We start from the raw sequence: 18,935 nt of genomic DNA, 5'->3' as shown, positions 1-18,935 counted from the left end.
GATATACTGGGTTAAATAAAATAATTATTAAAACTACTTTTGCCTGTGTTTTACTTTTTTTTATAATTTTTTTTAAAGATTTATTTATTTATTTGAGAGAGACAAGACAGAGAAGAGTACAAGCAGGGGGAGAGGCAGAGACAGAGGGAGAGGGAAAAGCAGACTCCCCACTGAGCTGGGAGCCGGACGTGGGACTCGATCCCAGGACCTGGAGATCATGACCTGAGCCGAAGGCAGATGCCCAACCATCTGAGCCACCCAGGTGCCCCTGTTTTTTACTTTTTTAATGTGGCTATAAAAAGTTTAAAATTTTATGTGTGGCTCGTATCATATTTCTATTTGACAGTGCTTGAACTTTATCCATTAACGCAAGTACATTGCTCTACTCCATAGCATTTATTTCTCACCAGTTTAGGACCTTCCTAAAACCACATGACCATATAACACAGAAACTATGATAAAACAGACACAAGCAAGTCAGAAAGAAAAGGTTAAAACTCCTGGGCACCTGGGTGGCTCAGTCAGTTAAGTGCCCAACTCTTGATTTCCACTCAGGTCACAATCTCAGGGTCGTGAGATCAAGCCCCAAGTAGGGCTCCCCTCCCCTGCCTCAGTGCATAGTCTGCTTGTCCCTCTCCCTCTGCTCCTCCCCCAATACATGCGCTTTCTCTCTCTCTCAAATAAATAAAATAATTTTTTTAAAAAAGGTTAAATCTCCTTAAACTCAAAGAAAATTACTTAAAATACATTGACCAAATACTGTTATATACCCAGGAAAATTCCGCATGATTTTAAGATTTCAATATATTGACCAAACATTGTTACACACCCAGAAAAATTCCGCATGTTTTTAAGATTTCAATGAGCCTAACATCTCTTTGTACTACTAAAGGGGTAAAAGGAGTATCCAATTTACTGTACCTTCTTGGAGTTGTTTAGGAGAGTGGTTTTTGGCATTATTAGTCAGTAGCATTCGCCTTAACAGGGCATCAGTCCCTGTGATTTCTTCTTCACAGATCCAATCATCCACAATGCATAAATGTGGGTAATTAGTTGCAAGGAGACGTAGTAAAGCAGAATGCAGCCCTTGAAAATTTACAAGAAGTCAACTGGATTCTTATAAATCTTCTCTCCTCACTTCCCCTCTCCCTTGTCCTTTTCATTTACAGCAAACCAAAGGAATGTGCCCATCTTGTGCATGCATACTACTCTTTGAGGATTTCTGTTTGGTAATTCAGCCAGAGAATCTGCTTAAATAAAGATCCCCAAATGATTTGATACACAAATAGGTGGAAACTACTAGTTTTATAAAAAGTTCTCAAGCTTTCTTCCACCCTATCCCAACATAAAAGTCTCCAATCAGGAAACATTGTTTTACATAGCAGTAGTTCAAGAGTTGACTGAGGAGGAAAGAAAAAAAGGAGAAAAGAATGTCCATTTGAGGGAGATCATATATGGTCTGAGAAAGGCCTTACTCAGAAATTCTGATAGCCTTCTACAAAAGAACACGTGTTCCCTTCCAACCCAGTTCAGAATCATTGCTACAGGCGGGTAAAATCAAAGTTGCCACCTTGAGGGCCTAAAAGATCTCAGGCACTCTATGTACATTTTTTCATTTCTCCCTAACGTCCCTTCAAGGTAAGCAATATTGTCTCCATTCTATTGTAAGGAAACAGACTGAAAGGCATTTATTAAAGTTCCCAGAGTCACACAGCTAAGTATGTCAGGCAACCAAAGCAAGTATGGATGTTACCTACAAGACAATGCATTTGTCTTCCTTCAAGAAGAGTTAAGGAAGCTCAAAAGGAATGGGAAACTTCCTTTTACTAAATCAAAGTATTCTTTCTAACCTTTTGCTTTTAGCACAGTTTGACTATTCATGACTATTATTTTTAATGATAAGTGGTTCTGTAAAAAATGTCTACTTAGATACATGAAGTACCACTATGCTAAGTGTTTAGCACATAAATACCTAATAAATATTGTTGTTACTACATTATCATCCTCGTCAGAGTTGTAAGAGTAGTAGTAACAGTATTAGTTGTCATAAAAGTACTTTTCATCCAATAATCTCCTTGCAACTTAGATCAAATCATACCACTTAGTCCCAGTAGGGAGAGTATCTGCTTCCTTTGTCATAAAAACTGATTAAAATTAATATTTCTGTTTGAAAAAATGCTGCAACAATCAAAAGTAGTATTGAACATTTAAATATCTAAATGCACAACTACATGTATAGTTAAGACTATCTCAAAACAGTCACAAAATGACTGCTTACCATAGTGAAAACTAATCTACATTTCATAATCTCTTCAATAAAATGTTAGTTGCCAAATGTTGCCAAATATAACATGTTTATGCAAAGATATAAGTAAATAAATGCATACATCCGGTTAAAGGTGACCAAAGGTCATCTTTGTTCCTGCTTGAAATCAACTGTAACAAAGAAAGAAAAAGAAAACTCCAACTTCATAGCAACAAACAAAAAACCCATATTCAAACATTATAAAAAGAGCTGTCAAATTAAGAAAAAAAAATTCAATTTCAAAAAATATTACTACATATCTATTTGACAATTTTACAGTAAAAAACATAGTAATTCCATGCTAAGGAATATTGTGGAGGAATTAAAAGCAATAAGGTAGGGGCGCCTGGGTGGCTCAGTCATTGAGCGTCTGCCTTCAGCTTGGGTCGTGATCCCGGGGTCCTGGGATCGAGCCTCACATCGGGCTCCCTGCTCTGTGGGAAGCCTGCTTCTCCCTTTCCCACTCCCCCTGCTTGTGTTCCCTTTCTCGCTGTGTCTCTCTCTGTCAAATAAAATCTTTAAAAAAAAAAAAAAAAGCAATAAGGTAGATCTACATGTACTGGCATAAAAAGATTTCTAAGACTCGAAGAGGAAAAAACAAGTCTCAGAAGAGATAGGGAATAATGCCATTCATAGTTTAAAAAAAAAACAATTTTTTACTCATGTGTGTATCTATTAGCTTCAACCATATGAAACTATATTTTTGTGGGTCAAAAAAAGTTGGAATACCTGCAATTTCATATGGTTCAACTTAATAGAAAAAAAGTCTAAAATTCCATACCAAAATAAAACTGGGTTTTGGGGAAGGAGGAATGCAAGTAGTAAGATAGTGACGGGGGTAAAGAGGAATTTCAATCCTGAATGAATTGTTTGTTTGTTTTTTTTAAACCACTGAGCACATATTACACTTCATAACACTATAAACAATAAGGTATTTTTTAACAATAAACGTTAGCAGTAAAAAACAAGGAAAACATATACCTCCCAACTCCTGCTGCAGCCCTTGAGCCTGTCGAATAAGGAATTTGATAGGAATCTGATCCATTAAAGACGACGAATAGGACTTGGGCTTTCTTTGCATGGCGGCTGTCAAAGATACAAAGTGTAAGATAAGAACAGGGTAATGAACAACAGAAATCTTAACCTTCAACCTAAATGGAACAAAAACAACATTAGGTGACTTTTAATTCACTTAACCTGTGAATATACTTCACAAAAAAATGAAGAAATAGTGGATACACAGGAAGAGCAAGAACATATCTAAAGGCAGGATCTGGAAAATGCCCCCAAATTGAAACTAGTGACGAGAAAAATCGTGAGAGAAGCCATCTGCAGACGTGCCCTACACTAAAACACAAAAACAAACAAAACAAAATGAAACAAAACCCCTGATAAGTAAGTCAAGACTCTCCCAAATCTAATTAGAAGACTAAATTCAGTCACGACCATATGGCTTAAAGCTTCATGACTCCAACAGTCTTAATTTAATTATATGTTATAGTGGTGACTCTTTTTAAAGGAAGTTGGGCAATATGAATTTGACTCCCTTCTCTCACAACTTCCATCTTCAGCCAGCAAACAATTCCTTTTTTAAAAAAGACAAGTCCATCTTATGGGCGCCTGGCTGGCTCAGTTGGGGAAGCATGCAACTCTTGATCTCAGGAGTCTGAGCCCCACATTGGCTGTAGAGATTACTTAAAAATAAAAAAAACCTCATGTTCAAAAACCTTCAGTGGATTCTTATATCCTACAGAGTAAAGGTAGATGCCAATCAACACTCTCTCTCTCTGTCTCATCTCCATCATATTCTTTTCTTTAAGATTTTATTTATTTGTCAGAGAGAGAGAGAGAGAGAGAGAGAGCGTACAAGCAGGGGGAGCGGCAGGCAGAGGGAGAAGCAGGCTCTCCGCTGAGCAGGGAGCCCGATGCAGGACTCTTTTCCAGGACCCCAGAATCATGACCTGAGACAAAGGCAGAAGCTTAACCAACTGAGCCACCCAGGAGTCCCTCACCTCCATCATATTCTATATGCGTGGCACCCTCATCTCACTCCAAGGTATTTTATTTGTATACCATAGGACTATATGAGAATTTCAAAAAGGATGTTCATAGTTTGAAAAAGCATATGCAATATACTTATTCTTTTTCAAATACAAACCACAAAATGAAACTCAATTTTTTTTTCTTTGGTTGAAGACAAGAAGTACATAAGTGCAAGTGTTAAAATAAAGGTTGAGAATTGGGGTGCCTGGGTGGCTCAGTCGGTTAAGCATCTGCCTTCGGCTCAGGTCATGATCTCAGGGTCCTGGGATGGAGCCCCATGGCGGGCTCCCTGCTCAGCGAGGAGTCTGCTTCTCCCTCTCCCTCTGCCCCTCCCCCCACTCATGCTCTCTCTCTCTAATAAATAAAATCTAAAATAAATAAATAAATAAAGGTTGAGAATCACTGCCTATACAGACCATATACCTCTTTTTTAAAGATTTATTATTTATCTGAGAGAGAGAATGAGAGTCAAGCACAAGCAGGGGCAAGGAGCAGAGGGAGGGGGAGAAGCAGACTCTCTGCTAAGCAGGGAGCCTGACATGGGGCTCGATCCCAGGACCCTGGGATCATAACCTGAGCCGAAGGCAGGGAATTAAATGACACAGCCACCCAGGCGCCCCACAGACCATATACCTTTTGACTAAACATAACCCCCTCTTGAAAATTAATAAATTAGCATCCTAGTTTCCACACCAATTTTGTATGAATTCCGTAAGAACATGTTTCAGAAGGCAGTTAAACAAAATAGGTTCCAATGATAATCAAATCCTGGTTCCAACACTTACTACTGAGGGAAATAGTCTTAGAGTAATTAGGAAAGAAAAAGAAATAAAAGGCATCCAAATTGGAAAGGAAGAAGTAAAAGTGTCACTCTCTACAGATGACATATGTAGAAAACCCTAAAGACTCCATCAAAAAACTGTTAGAATAAACAAATTCAGTAAAAATGCAGGATATAAAATCAATACACAAAAACCTGTTGCATTTATATATACTAATTATAAACTATGAGAAAGAGAAATTAAGAAAACAATCCCATTTATAATTACATCAAAAATAAAATACCTAAGAATAAATTAAACCAAGGAGGTGAAAGACCAGAATATTGAAAACTATAAGACATTAATGAAAGAAATTGAAGAGGACACAAATAATATTTCATGTTCATGGACTGTTAGAATCAATATTGTTAAAATGCCCATACCACCCAAAGCAATCTACAGATTCAAGGCAATCCCTAACAAAAATCCAATGGCATTTATCACAGAACTAGAACAAATAATACTAAAATTTGTATGAAACTACAAAAGACTCCAAAGCAACCATGAGAAAGAAAAACAAAGCTAGAGGCATTATGGTCCCTGAATTCAAACTATAATACAAAGCTATAGTGATTAAAACAGTATGGTATTGGCATAAAAACAGACACATCAGGGCGCCTGGGTGGCTCAGTCGTTAAGCGTCTGCCTTTGGCTCAGGTCATGATCCCAGGGTCCTGGGATCGAGTCCCACATCGGGCTCCCTGCTCGGCAGGAAGCCTGCTTCTCGCTCTCCCACTCCCCCTGCTTGTGTTCCTGCTCTCGCTATCTCTCTCTCTCTCAAATAAATAAATAAAATCTTTAAAAAAAAAAAAAAAAAACAGACACATCAACGGAACAAAGGAGAAAGCCCAGAAATAAACCCATGCATGGTCGACTGATCCACAACAAAGGAGCCAAGAATATATAATGAGTAAAAGGACAGTGTTGAAAAAGTTTCAACAGTGTTGAAAAAACTCGACAGTCACATGCAAAAGAATGAAACTCAACCACTATCTAACACAACACACAATGATTAACTCAAAATGGATTAAAGACTTGAACACAAGACCTAAAATCATATGACTATTAAAAGAAAACATAGATGGTAACTCCTTGACTAGGTCTTGGCAGTGATTTTTTTTTTCAATCTGACACCAGAAACAAAAGCAAAAATAAACAAGTGAGACTACATCAAACTAAAAAGCTTCTGCACTGGAAAGAAAACCATCAACAAAATGAAAAGGCAGGGACGCCTGGGTGGCTCAGTCTGTTAAGCGTCTGCCTTCAGCTCAGGTCATGATCCCAGGGTGCTGGGATCGAGTCCCGCACCAGGCTCCCTGCTCCGCGGGGAGCCTGCTTCTCCCTCTGCCTCTGCCTCTCTCTCTCTCTATCTCTCATGAATAAATAAAATCTTTAAAAAAAAAAAAAAATGAAAAGGCAGGGGTGCCTGGGTGGCTCAGTTGGTTAAGCATCTGACTCTTGGTTTCAGCTCGGGTCATGATCTCAGGGTCGTGGGACTGAGCCCCCTAGGGGGCTCTGTGCTCAGCAAGTAGGACCCATTCCAGGAATATAAAGATATTAATTATATAACTAATTATATAAATAGACCAAACAAAATCATCTCAATAATTGCCAAAAAAAAAATATTTACTGAGATCATGACCAGTGCTAAAACCAAGAGCCAGAAGTTCAACCAACTGCACCACCTAGATGCCCCAAAGCTTATATTTTAATAATTTTAAAAAATTATTTCATTTATCTAGATAGGAAGATTTACTATTATAAAGATGTAAATTGTCTCCAAATCTTTAAGTTTAACATAATTCTGATCAAAATCCTAATTTGATAATCTTCTTTGAAATTTGACAAAATTATAAAGTTCTTATGAAAGATTAAATATATGAGAATAGACAGAAATACTGAATAAGATCGGTTATGATGAAGGCACTGGAAATGTCTGACTTAAGAAAGAAAATCCAAAATCAGACATAGGTTTGTAGTAAAACTTCAATATACATCAAAGCAACCTTCCAAAATAATAGGAAAATAATAGATTATTCACTATGTGATGTTGACAAATAACCAATTATAAAAAAATAAAATTGGATCTGTACTCCATACTTTACACCAAAATTAAAGGCATGCTTAAATTTTAAAAATAAAATAATAATGTCCTAAAATAATACATAGGTGATGAGTTATATTAAAATTAGTACCTTGTTTTGGAAGATTTTCCTCCCCATAAAATTCTATAATTAAAAAACACCATAAACAAATGGTAACACTCAATATTATAAAAAGGCACTCACATCTTATACAAATGTGGGAGTCTATAATGGTATAACCTATCTGGAAAGCAATATGGCAGCAATTCATTTTTTAAATCTTGTAATTTTTCAAAATCTTAGACTTACTATTTCTATATCCAGGAATTTCTCCTAAGGACAAATAATCATACCTATATACAAAGTTCGCTCTAAGGATATTCATTCCTCCACTGTTTATAACAGCAAAATTTGGAAATAATTTAAATGTCCAACAATAAGGACATAATACGTTAAGTAGACATATTTATAAAGAAATATTATACAGCTATTTAGAGATATCTTTAAAAATTTACTATAATAGGGGGCGCCTGGGTGGCTCAGTCGTTAAGCGTCTGCCTTCGGCTCAGGTCATGATCCCAGGATCCTGGGATCGAGGCCCACATCGGGCTCCCTGCTCAGCGGGAAGCCTGCTTCTCCCTCTCCCACTCCCCCTGCTTGCGTTCCCTCTCTCACTGTGTCTCTGTCAAATAAATAAATAAAATCTTAAAAAAAAAAAAAATTTACTATAATAGGCAAATGTTTAAAATGTTTAAAATGTGTTATTAAGGAGAAAGGGTAGATTAAAAACATGTATTCTGGGGGAGCCTGGCTTGATCAGTAGGTAGAACAGGTGACTCCTGAACTCGGGGTTGTGAATTCGAACCCCACATTGGGTGTAGAGATTACTTAAAAATAAAATCTTGGCAGCTTTGCGCAGTGGCAGTATCGTAGCCAATGAGGTTTATCCGAGGCGCGATTATTGCTAATTGAAAATCTTGGGGCACCTGGGTGACTCACTCCGTTGAGCATCTGACTCCTAGTTTCCACTTAGGTCATGATCTCATTGGTCACAAGATCGAGCCCTGTGTCAGGCTAGCGCTCAATGGGGAGTCTGTTTGAAGATTCTCTCCCTCTGCCCCTTCCCCTGGTAGCGCATGAACTCTCGATCTCTAAAATAATTAAATGAATCTTTTTAAAAAATAAATAAAAATAAAATCTTAAAAAAAGGTATTATGATTCTGACTTTGTAAAAGCTATTATCTGTTCAAAGATTGAAGGGTTTTCTAGCAAAATTCTAATGGTGATTAGCAGTAGAATTATGGGTGGTTTATACTTTGATATTTTTATTTTTCTCATTTCCTAGATATTTTTCCAGTAAACACACCTTCTAATACATGTTTTTATCTTAAAAACCAGTTCCTTTGGATTAAGCAAGATATAATTAGGTAAATAGTGAAATAAGTTTTTAAAATTCTTATACTGTTACTCTAAAATATGGTTATATAACTATTAGAATCGCTTTTCGTCAAAACTTTATTTTAAAGCTCTGAAACTTGAAACTGCCAAAAAATAATATTGGTTACTGTTTGCTTAAAAGTTACTGCATTTTGGGGCGCCTGGGTGGCTCAGTCGATAAGTGTCTGCCTTCGGCTCAGGTCATGATCCCAGGATCTTGGGATCGAGCCCCGCATTGAGCTCCCTGCTCCGCGGGAAGCCTGCTTCTCCCTCTCCCACTGCCCCTGCTTGTGTTCCCTCTCTTGCTGTCTCTCTCTCTCTGTCACATAAATAAAATTTAAAAAAAAAAAAAGTTACTGCATTTTGAAAGAGGCAGATGGAGTTAACTTTCTTCTGGAAAGAAAATAATTAACTATCAAGTGCAAAGAAAAATATCAAGTTCAAAGAATTTAAAGCCAGAGAACATTAGAGTTTCCCAAGTACTATGGGATGTGTCATCTACAGGTGACCAAGAAGGAAATTTAGGAAATTTTACATGTAACAGACAAAAGCAGGAAAAAAAGGCCAAGCTCTGTTTTTAAATGAAGTTAAGCTTGAGGGAAAGAGTTAAGCAAGTAGTACTTTTAGCTATTTCAGAATGAGATTGCATTTAGAATCCTCTGGCTCCTTTAGGAACAGATAAATAGTTTACTCATATGTTCAATATTAATTACTACTGTCTTTATCTTCAAAACTATCTAAAAATAAACTGTTATACCTAATAATAAAGTCTTCAGATGTAATAAACAGGCAACACTTTTTAAGTCTAAACACTGGAAATATAATGGTAATGCTCACGTTTTAATTGGGTATTAGTACACTAGAATTTATTATAGTACTCTATTTCTTATATTCTTTTGCATCAATATAATATTTAACTAAAATTGACATAAAATAAATATAAATAAATATAAGTATTTTTAAACCAAAAACATACGTGCATATGAAAATACATATATGTATACACACACACATTTTTTTTTAAATGACTATGACATTCTAATACTTGGCTCTAACTCAAATTTCAGAATTCCATATGTGAGCTTCTACAGCTACCTGGTGGCTGCTAATAATTTTTATTCTAAGGCCAAAACCACAGAATAGTTAACAATGTACCGAAACTACAACACAATTTCACATGTAAGAATAAATGTGAGGCAGAATAATCACCTTTTTTCACTGTGAAAGAACAAAGTTCTCTCATGTTGTGACATATTCTGCAGGCATTTATTCTCCTTGGGGATGAGAAACTAGACTAGGAAAAGGTCTCCTCAACAAGGGGAAAAAATTCTCCAGGGAAAGGCCAATCTCTCCATTTGTCTTCTACATCCCATTGTCTCCCAAGGACATCAGTTCAGGGATTCTCCCCTAAGCATTATCAACCTTACCTCTCCAGTAAATTACTCCCAACAACACATATTCTCTCAGCTATTTCACTTAAAAAAAAAAAAGCCCTCTCCTGACCTCATTTTCCTCTCAGATTACCACATTCATTGCTTTCCTTTCTTTACAACTCCTCCAAAGAGCTGTCTCTACTCATTGTCTTCAGTATATCTCCTCTAATTTTCTTTTCAATTCACTACAATCGGGCTTTCTCCTACCACTTTACTAGTAAAACTGTAAAGGTCAAATGACTTCCAGCAAGCAATATGCAGTCATCAGCTAAGCCTCAGTCCTAACGTTAACTGATCTAGCAACATCATTTGACATAGGTGATCACTGTATCCTCCGAAACATTCTTCTTCCCTTGGCATCCAAACATCATATTCTCCTGATTCTCCCAAACACCCGTCCTTGGTGATCCTATTTAACATTGTGATTTTAAATATATATATATATATATATACACTAAAGAATCTCAAAGTTTCAGTCCAGGTATCTCCCCTGAATTCCAGGCCACTATATATATATATATATATAACTGTCTCCTTAACATTGCCACTTGTAAGTCTTTCAGACATTTCAAACTTAACATGTCCAAAACTGAGCTCCTGATCCCCCACAAGTCTGCTCCTTCCCCAGGCTCTTTTATTTTAGTTGACAGCCATTCTGTCCTTTAGGCTCAGGCCAAAAGCCTCCACATCAACCTTGGCTCATGTCTCTCAAACCTCATGAATCCATTAGCAAAACCTCTCAACTCTACCTTCAAAACGCATATACCCTGCTACCAGTCCAAACCACCACCTCCTTTCACCTAGAATCTTATAAAAACCTACTAACTACTTCCTCTAACACTCCAGTTCTTTTCCCAAGATTCGATCTAGGCTGAGTTGTACTCCTAACCTAAAATCTTCAACTTTCCCACTGAGATCCATCAGACTGTTACATAAAGAACAGCAGCTTCACAGGAGGGGCACCCAGGTGGCTCAGTCAGTTAAGGGTCTGCCTTCAGCTCAGGTCATGGCCTCAGGGTCCTGGGATCAAGTCCCCACAGCAGGCTCCCTGCTCAGCGGGGAGTCTGCTTCTCCCTCTGCCCCTCCACCTGCTCATGCGCTCTCTCTCTCACTCTCTCAAATAAATAAATAAAATCTTAAAAAAATAAAAAGAACAGCAGCAACCAGGAACACTGAGTTGAACTAAGCATGTCACTGGGGACTGGAAAACATAATCTTTAAAGATTCTTCCAGTCCTAAAAAATTCTGAGTACTTGTTATTTCCTCATGGTATATACACAAGGGTTGGCTATACTACTCTCTGTACTTTCCTGTGTTAAAAAACAAATTTTGCTAGATATTCATGTATGTAAAAAATAAGGGTGTATCTTAGTCCCTGCTACAGTATTAATGGTCTGAATTCTTCCCCAGAACACCTCCTTATAATTTATTCTTCCACTATCTATTAAATCACAAGTGTCATATTCTTTAACAGAATTCATTACATGTGGATAAAAGTGAGAGACTATTATCTAATGCTTATTATTAGCCCATCTTTTGGCTAATACAACAAAGACTATAATTATAGTTATGAGATATCATCTGTATAACTCTAACAATTACAGTCAGAAAAGAAAGCAGCTGAGAAATTCACAGTGTATTTATAACATAATACTTCAGATAAATAAAAGAAACTGATCTGCCAAACACTGAAAAGTAACTTTGATTTATAGCTTTCAAGAAGTAAAATAACTCAGCTGTGGCAAAATAACAACCCTTACAAGAATTTTTCCTGCATTACATATTCAGTGCCTACAGCTTTCTAATGACATTTTTTGTTCAAATACGGAACTACATACATTTAGCAAGCCTAAAAGACAAGTGAATTTTCTTTTTCAAATATAGAAAAACACACTGCTTTATACTGATATCTTCTATGTTAAATCTGATCTTCTGATATTACATTTTATTTTTATTATTTTTAAAAGATCTTATTTATTTGACAGAGACACAGTGAGAGAGGGAACACAAGCAGGGGAGTGGGAGAGGGAGAAGCAGGCTTCCCACGGAGCAGGGAGCCCGACGCGGGGCTCGATCCCAGGACCCTGGGATCATGACCTGAGCCGAAGGCAGACGCTTAACGACTGAGCCACCCAGGCGCCCCATGACCTTCTGATATTATAGAAAGTAGCTATGTTTGAAAGCGCAGTTCAGTGATAATTTTAATGTCAAAATGAAACTCTTCTGTTATTTTTTTCTACTGTTTTTGACTAGATTGTTATTCTTCACCTAATGGAAGGGAGGCAGGGCAAAGAATGAAATCAAGCAAAAAAATTTTCAGTTATACTTCCTTCAGGTTTATCTCTTAATTTATCAGCACTTAGTAAGGTCCCTAAAATTATTAAAATACAGACAATTCAGTTATTAATTTAGCCTGCTAAGAAAAGGGCTGAGCCTCAAGGGGTGGTTATGTGCCCATACATATATGTATTTACACATCAGAGTATACAATGCCTATACTACAAAGACTACAGAATGATACTGGAGCTTGTTAGAATATCTGACCTTATTTTCTCACATGACAGCTTGGAAAGTAACAAAATGTAAACAAATAAAATGAACTATCACTAGAAACGCTTCCCTATGTATATGTATAACTTACCTAAAGTCTTTGTGTTTGCTAGGAGAGCTTCCTCATAAGACAGTATATAATAAAGCACCAAAAGCTGTGCTGTGATACTGAACCGTTGATTAAGGCGGATGTTATCACCCTGGAAGTAATATTATAAATACTTTAAAATACTGTTAGATTTCATGAGTGCTTTCTTGATGGTAAATGCATTTTAAATAGACTATTCAGTGTTACTGTTCCCAAGCTCAGATAAAATGGGAGAAACACTGCCATGTTTGCATTAAACTCAAAGAGACAACTTGAAGTTTAAATTTGAGATGGCATGGGAGATCAAAGGCAACATGCTTAACAGTCCTTATGATTAAAAAAAAGACTTCAGCTGTTCCTCAACAGCAATTCCATCAGGCTGCTTCTGAAAAAGGTTTACAGGAGTCTCAAGTATTACCTGGAATGAAGAAAATAACTCCTAAAAAAAATAGTGTACATTTGAATACATTTGTGAAAAATACAATCATTTTTTCCTTCTTAAAAGGTGGAGAAAAAAAGATTTTCTCCAAATTTCCCATTTGAATCTAAGTATATCTTAGATTCTCAAGAAGCTAAACAAACCTCTGCTGACCGTGTTGAAATGTCACATAGTCCTTTGTTAAGCACACACTCTCCAGGGCACTCTTTAGACTTTAAAATGGAGCTCTTTTAAAGAATTCCTCAGAAAGTGCCTCTTCAACAAACTACTTGGAACTAATACCATATTTGTAAATTTCATAAGTGATCTGAAGAAATGTAATCCCATTTCAGATTCAGGACCACCTAGAAGTCCTCTAATAATCAAAGAAAAAATATGGAACAAGTCAGAAGAATAAAAGAAAAATCAGCTAATAAATGTACAGGAACTACTATTTTACCCCAATGACTCCTTGGAAAATACTGAGGATCTCCTGTTCTGTGACTGGCTGATTTGTGGCTTCTGGATTAGATTTAGATGCAGGAGTAAGTATGGAATTTATGTACACATCAATCAGAGGAAGTAATTGAGGATGAAGTGGAGTAGAGGTCTCACACAGCTGTCTATAAATCCAGTCCTAAAAAAGACAGTTATAGGCACTAAATCAATTATGGCAATAAAAAAAAGTGAAATTTAGTAAAAACATAAAATTTACATAATTTATGAATCAGTGAAATTATTAACTTCTAGCCGCTACAAATATATCACCCTGTTTCACAACTGTCTTTGATCTAAAAATATGAATTACTTTTATATCCTAATCAAGACTGTTGTCCAATGGAAGATAAATCTATAATGATGAATTTGGGTTTTGAATTTGGACTTTGGGTTTTTAATCTATTAGTTTTTAAGGAGTAGGAAAAATATTTTAAGTCCCTACTGTATCTCTATTTAGAGCACCATCTGTGTTGTAGAGACCCCACAGCACATAGGAACTGAGGGAGAGGGATAGTTCTTCACAGCAAATCCTCAGATAGATTAAGAAAGTGGCCTTAGCAACCTCTTATGGGAGACCATCACTTAACTATACATGGATAGAGGACATGTGGATACATTGGGTGTGCATTCAGACTCTTAACTCTTATCTATTTCACTTACTAAAAACAAAGAAGTAGAAGATACAATCTACCTGGAAAATAACTTCACTAAATCATGAAAACAAGGATAGTTAAAGGTGATATATCAATGCATATATTGTTCATTGTTCTTTATAAATAGAAGAGCCTCTAGAAAAGGCTCAGATTTCTTTACCTTCTGGGACTTATCTTTCTCTTTAGAAGGTCTTTTAACTGATATAGCCAACTATAACTAAGGGAAAATATGTCAAAATATGTATATAAGTGTTAGCTGTCCTTGTGACAAAAGTACAAATACTGGTCATGGCTGACAAGCAACTTTCTCAGTTTGGTGAACAAAACCGAAGCATAGAAAATGACAATTTCTTACCAAGTTTTAATGAAATAGCCACATGATATTATTGGAATTTTAAATAGATTAGTAATACTGTATATTTTGTCAATAACTTAAGAGTTATATTGTTTAAAAAAATCTGAAATTAATTATAGTCCTAGTTACTATATATCAATGATTAGTAATTACATATATTTCATACACAAAATCCATAGTAGATTGGATTCAGTATAAACTGAAACAGAACTAGAAAAAAAAAAACATAACTTGGGTTGTAGCTTGAAATATAAATGTAAGATCATACTTTTATTGACACTTTGTGCTTGGTAAAGGAACGACTCCTGAGAAGCTGGTAAATACAATGAATAGGCAAAAATCCAGTAATGTTGGCACTCAGGTTGCTGGTGACAGGGACCCGAACAGCATGAGCTGTGACAACCTAAAAGGGAAAAATAGTATGAATACATATGATAGAACCAAATATAAAATTATTCTGAAAGAAAGAGGATGAGCAGGTAGTGTCAATACTTAATACAAATGTAGTCCTTAGGAATGAATAAGAAAAACTAATTATTACATGATTTAATTTTTTCTAGATGATAAGGCAGCATACATTTAGGGATTTGTAAAACACTCTAATTTTTTAAATTTGTTTTTTAAACATAGATATGTTGACAGTAATGTAGTAAGGTAAAAAATATATAAAATTTGGAATCATAAAATCTGGACTCAGTGATTTTAGATAAGTCACTTTATCTTCTAGACCTATTTTCACATTTATAAAATGGGACAATACAGTCTTACCTGCCTCAAAAGGTTTTTGTGAGGGGGGAAAAGAATTGAAAAACATGTTTGAAAAACATATGTGAATTAAAAAGTATCAAATCTTTATATGTGACATAAATTCTCTAGGTGTGATAGAAATGATCACATAAACAGGGATTTTTATTGTTATTCTCATTGTGTCATGCATAGACTTCTAATGGTTTTCAAAGACCCTCCCCAAAGTTGTCCAGTGAGTTCAAATAAAAACATAAAAAATAACTTACGAGTCTCCTATGTACTATTTGTGTCTGTTTTGCGGGAGTGTATGTATATTGAGGGGAGAAAGGAGAGTTTGGTATAGGGATGAGAATATTATCCTAAAAGAAGCAACAATTATGCATCCATGAGCATTTTCAAATATCTCATTTTTTCAGAAATATTTGTTTTTTTAATCTTAAGTTTAAATTGACTAATCTGGGAATTAACCTTAAATTTCAGAATTGTCTCTTTTGGCTGAAAAAATAAAATATCCTTAGGTTTACCCATGGACAAAAGTGCTGAGACCAAATAAGAACATGTAAATACAAGAATACAGAATTTAGGGGTCCCTAGGTGGCTCAGTCGGTTAAGCATCCAACTCTTGATCTCAGCTCAGGTCTTGATCTCAGGGTCATGAGTTCAAGCCCCCGGTTAGGCTCCATGCCCAGCCTACTTAAAAAAATTTTTTTAAAGAATAAAGAATTTAGACTCTAGCTTATAATTTAGTTAGAAATGAATGTTACAGCCTAAAAGTTTAAACAGGTCTCTATTTTATTTTTCTCCTGACAAACCCAAATGATTACCCCATGTGAGATCCCTACCATCAGTACTGAAGACCATATTCTTAAGCATTTACTTAACATCTCCAAAATATATAAATTTAAAACATGCTTTTGTATGTAGTAAGTACCTGGGATTATTCTTTACAGAAATTTTAAAAATTAAATAAACTGGGGCGCCTGGGTGGCTCAGTCAGTTAAATGTCTGCCTTGGGCTCAGGTCATGATCTCAGGGTCCTGGGATCGGCCCCCCGCATCAGGCTTCCTGCTCTGCGGGGAGTCTCCTTGTCCCTCTCCTTCTGCCCCCTCCTTCTGCTTGGGCACTCTCTCTCTCTCTCCCTCAGATAAGTAAATAAAATCTTTAAAATAAAATAATATTTAATAAAAAATAAAGATTAAATAAACCATCACTGGAAACTAAAAAGGAATAGAAAAAGACCATAGTATTCTCTTAAACTGAAATATAAAAGTTTTCCCCCAAAGAATGTTGTAAAAGAAAGTTAAAGAAATACCTAAGAATAAAGTGAAAAGAAGTACCTGCTCAGTAAAAATTTCCTGTGTGAAGATAGTCTTCATCCTGCTCAAGGAGCTTGGCTTAATTACAATCTAAAACAACCAAAAAAATTCTAACAGCATGTAAAAACATATGACGCACATTTTTCTCTGATAAATGTATTATCTAACAGGACTGTGATATGTAACATTAATGTTCAACTACTCTATTTCAAAAGTAGCTCCTCAAACCCAACATTAAAGTGTGTTTTTCCTCAGACACTGAACCAACATACGAAAGTACTTAGTAAATATTACTATCAGCCTTTCAAGTCAGTGGGAAGAAGTGGATTATTCAATAAATGAAGGTGAAAGAGCTACCATTCTGGGGAATAAATAAACAAATATATACATACAGATATATATATATACCCGCACACATGATACTATATCCAAAATGAACTCTAAGTGTACTGAAGATTTAAATGTGGGCGCCTCGGTGGCTTGGTCATTAGGCGCCTGCCGTCGGCTCAGGTCATGATCCTAGGGTCCTGGGATCGAGCCCCACATCAGGCTCCCTGCTCAGCAGGAAGCCTGCTTCTCCCTCTCCCACTCCCCCTGCTTGTGTTCCCTCTCTCTCTGTGTCTCTGTCAAATAAATAAAAAAATCTTCAAAAAAAAAAAAAAGATTTAAATGTGAAACACGAATCCACAAAAACATTGGAAGAAAATATAGGTAACTGTTTCTTTAAACCTAAAGAAAAACATTTTTTGCATTTAAAAAAAAATTTTTTTTTTAAAGTAATCTCTAGGTCCAACATGGGGCTCAAACTCACCACCCTGAGATCCAGAGTCATATGCTCTACCAACTGAGCCAGCCAGGTGCCCCTTTTTTTTTAAGATAAACATTTCTAAGTGTAACAGCAAAGTAGGAACCATAAAGGAAATTCTAAATACATACACACAAAAATAATTTCCACATGGCCGAAAAGACTGAGAGGAATCAATTGCAACATTTGTATACTTCTCACTTTTTTTTTTTTTAAAAGATTTATTTATTTGACAGAGAGACACAGGGAGAGAGGGAACACAAGCAGGGGGAGTGGGAGAGGGAGAAGCAGGCTTCCTGCTGAGCAGGGAGCCCGATGCAGGGCTGGATCCCAGGACCCTGGGATCATGACCTGAGCTGAAGGCAGACGCTTAACGACTGAGCCACCCAGGCGCCCTTACTTCTCACTTTTAAAGACGCTAAGGACTATAATATATGCTGATTTAATAGTAACATTTCAAGGGGCGCCTGGGTGGCTCAGTTGGTTAAACGGCTGCCTTCAGCTCAGGTCATGATCTCAGTCAGGGTCCTGAGATCGAGCCCAACATCAGCCTCCCTGCTCAGTGGGAAGTCTGCTGCTCCCCCTGTTTATGCTCTCTCGCTCGTCCTCTCCCTCAAATAAATAAATAAAATCTTAAAAAAAAAAAAAAATAGTAACTTTTCAAGAAAAAAAATCGGGGGGAGGGAATACAACCATATTACATTACAAGTCGGCTATAAAATAAAGCCCCATTTCAATATTGGATAAAATGTGTGTCTTGAAATCAATGAAATATGATATATAAGACATAATGGCATATCACTTATATATGAAGAGCCCCTTTGAATCAGTGAGAGGAAAAATAAATCAATAAAAATCCCTATAGGAAAATTAGAACATTGATAAGCCTCTTCACAAAAGAAATGAACCAGCCAAGGGGTGCCTGGATGGCTCAGTCGGTTAAGCGTATGCCTTTGGCTCAAGTCACGATCTCGGTGTTCTGGGATCGAGCCCCGCAATGGGCTCCCTGCTCAGCGGGGAGTCTACTTCTCCCTCTCTCTCTGCTCCTCCCCCTGCTCATGCTCTCTCTCTCTCAAATAAATAAATAAAAAATCTTAAAAAAAAAAAAAAAAACAGCCAAAACTGATTTTTAAAACTACCAAAAAAAAAAAAACCCACTATAAACTGTAACTAAAAAAGAATAATAATTAAAACTACAGTTTCACTAGTAATGGATGAAATGTAAAATAAGTGAGACCATCTTTCATCAATCAAAATTGTAAAGATTAAAAAGAACGGTAATGCCCAGTGATGGTTAGAGTCCAGTTAATTGGCACTCTCATTCACTGATGAGAACAGTTAAACTGGTATAATCTTGCTTAAAGGTAATGTGGCAATACTCA

General features: G+C 36.4%; 1 protein-coding gene and 1 pseudogene across 6 annotated transcripts in view; one reads left to right on the top strand and one right to left on the bottom strand.

Annotated features, from left to right (window-relative positions):
- INTS2 (integrator complex subunit 2) overlaps nucleotides 1-18,935 on the bottom strand; it is a 56,275-nt gene that overhangs the window by 15,769 nt on the left and 21,571 nt on the right. For all 6 annotated transcript variants that reach the window (XM_081806021.1, XM_081806024.1, XM_081806023.1 and 3 more), the window contains 6 exons: nucleotides 16,770-16,838; nucleotides 14,954-15,088; nucleotides 13,640-13,816; nucleotides 12,765-12,873; nucleotides 3,287-3,391; nucleotides 922-1,086 (listed from right to left, as the gene is read on the bottom strand). In XM_081806021.1, coding sequence (XP_081662147.1) covers nucleotides 922-1,086; nucleotides 3,287-3,391; nucleotides 12,765-12,873; nucleotides 13,640-13,816; nucleotides 14,954-15,088; nucleotides 16,770-16,838 — 760 coding nt within the window. The remainder of the gene's footprint in view (nucleotides 1-921; nucleotides 1,087-3,286; nucleotides 3,392-12,764; nucleotides 12,874-13,639; nucleotides 13,817-14,953; nucleotides 15,089-16,769; nucleotides 16,839-18,935) is intronic.
- On the top strand, nucleotides 8,161-8,233 carry LOC115944771 (U4 spliceosomal RNA; annotated as a pseudogene).

The sequence above is a fragment of the Leptonychotes weddellii genome, chromosome 15 (genome assembly GCF_054177405.1).
Source record: "Leptonychotes weddellii isolate Sample4059 chromosome 15, ASM5417740v2, whole genome shotgun sequence".
Taxonomy (NCBI): Eukaryota; Metazoa; Chordata; class Mammalia; order Carnivora; family Phocidae; genus Leptonychotes; species Leptonychotes weddellii.
The sequence above is the reverse complement of the archived record's forward strand: the minus strand, read 5'-3'. Positions and strand labels throughout refer to the sequence as shown.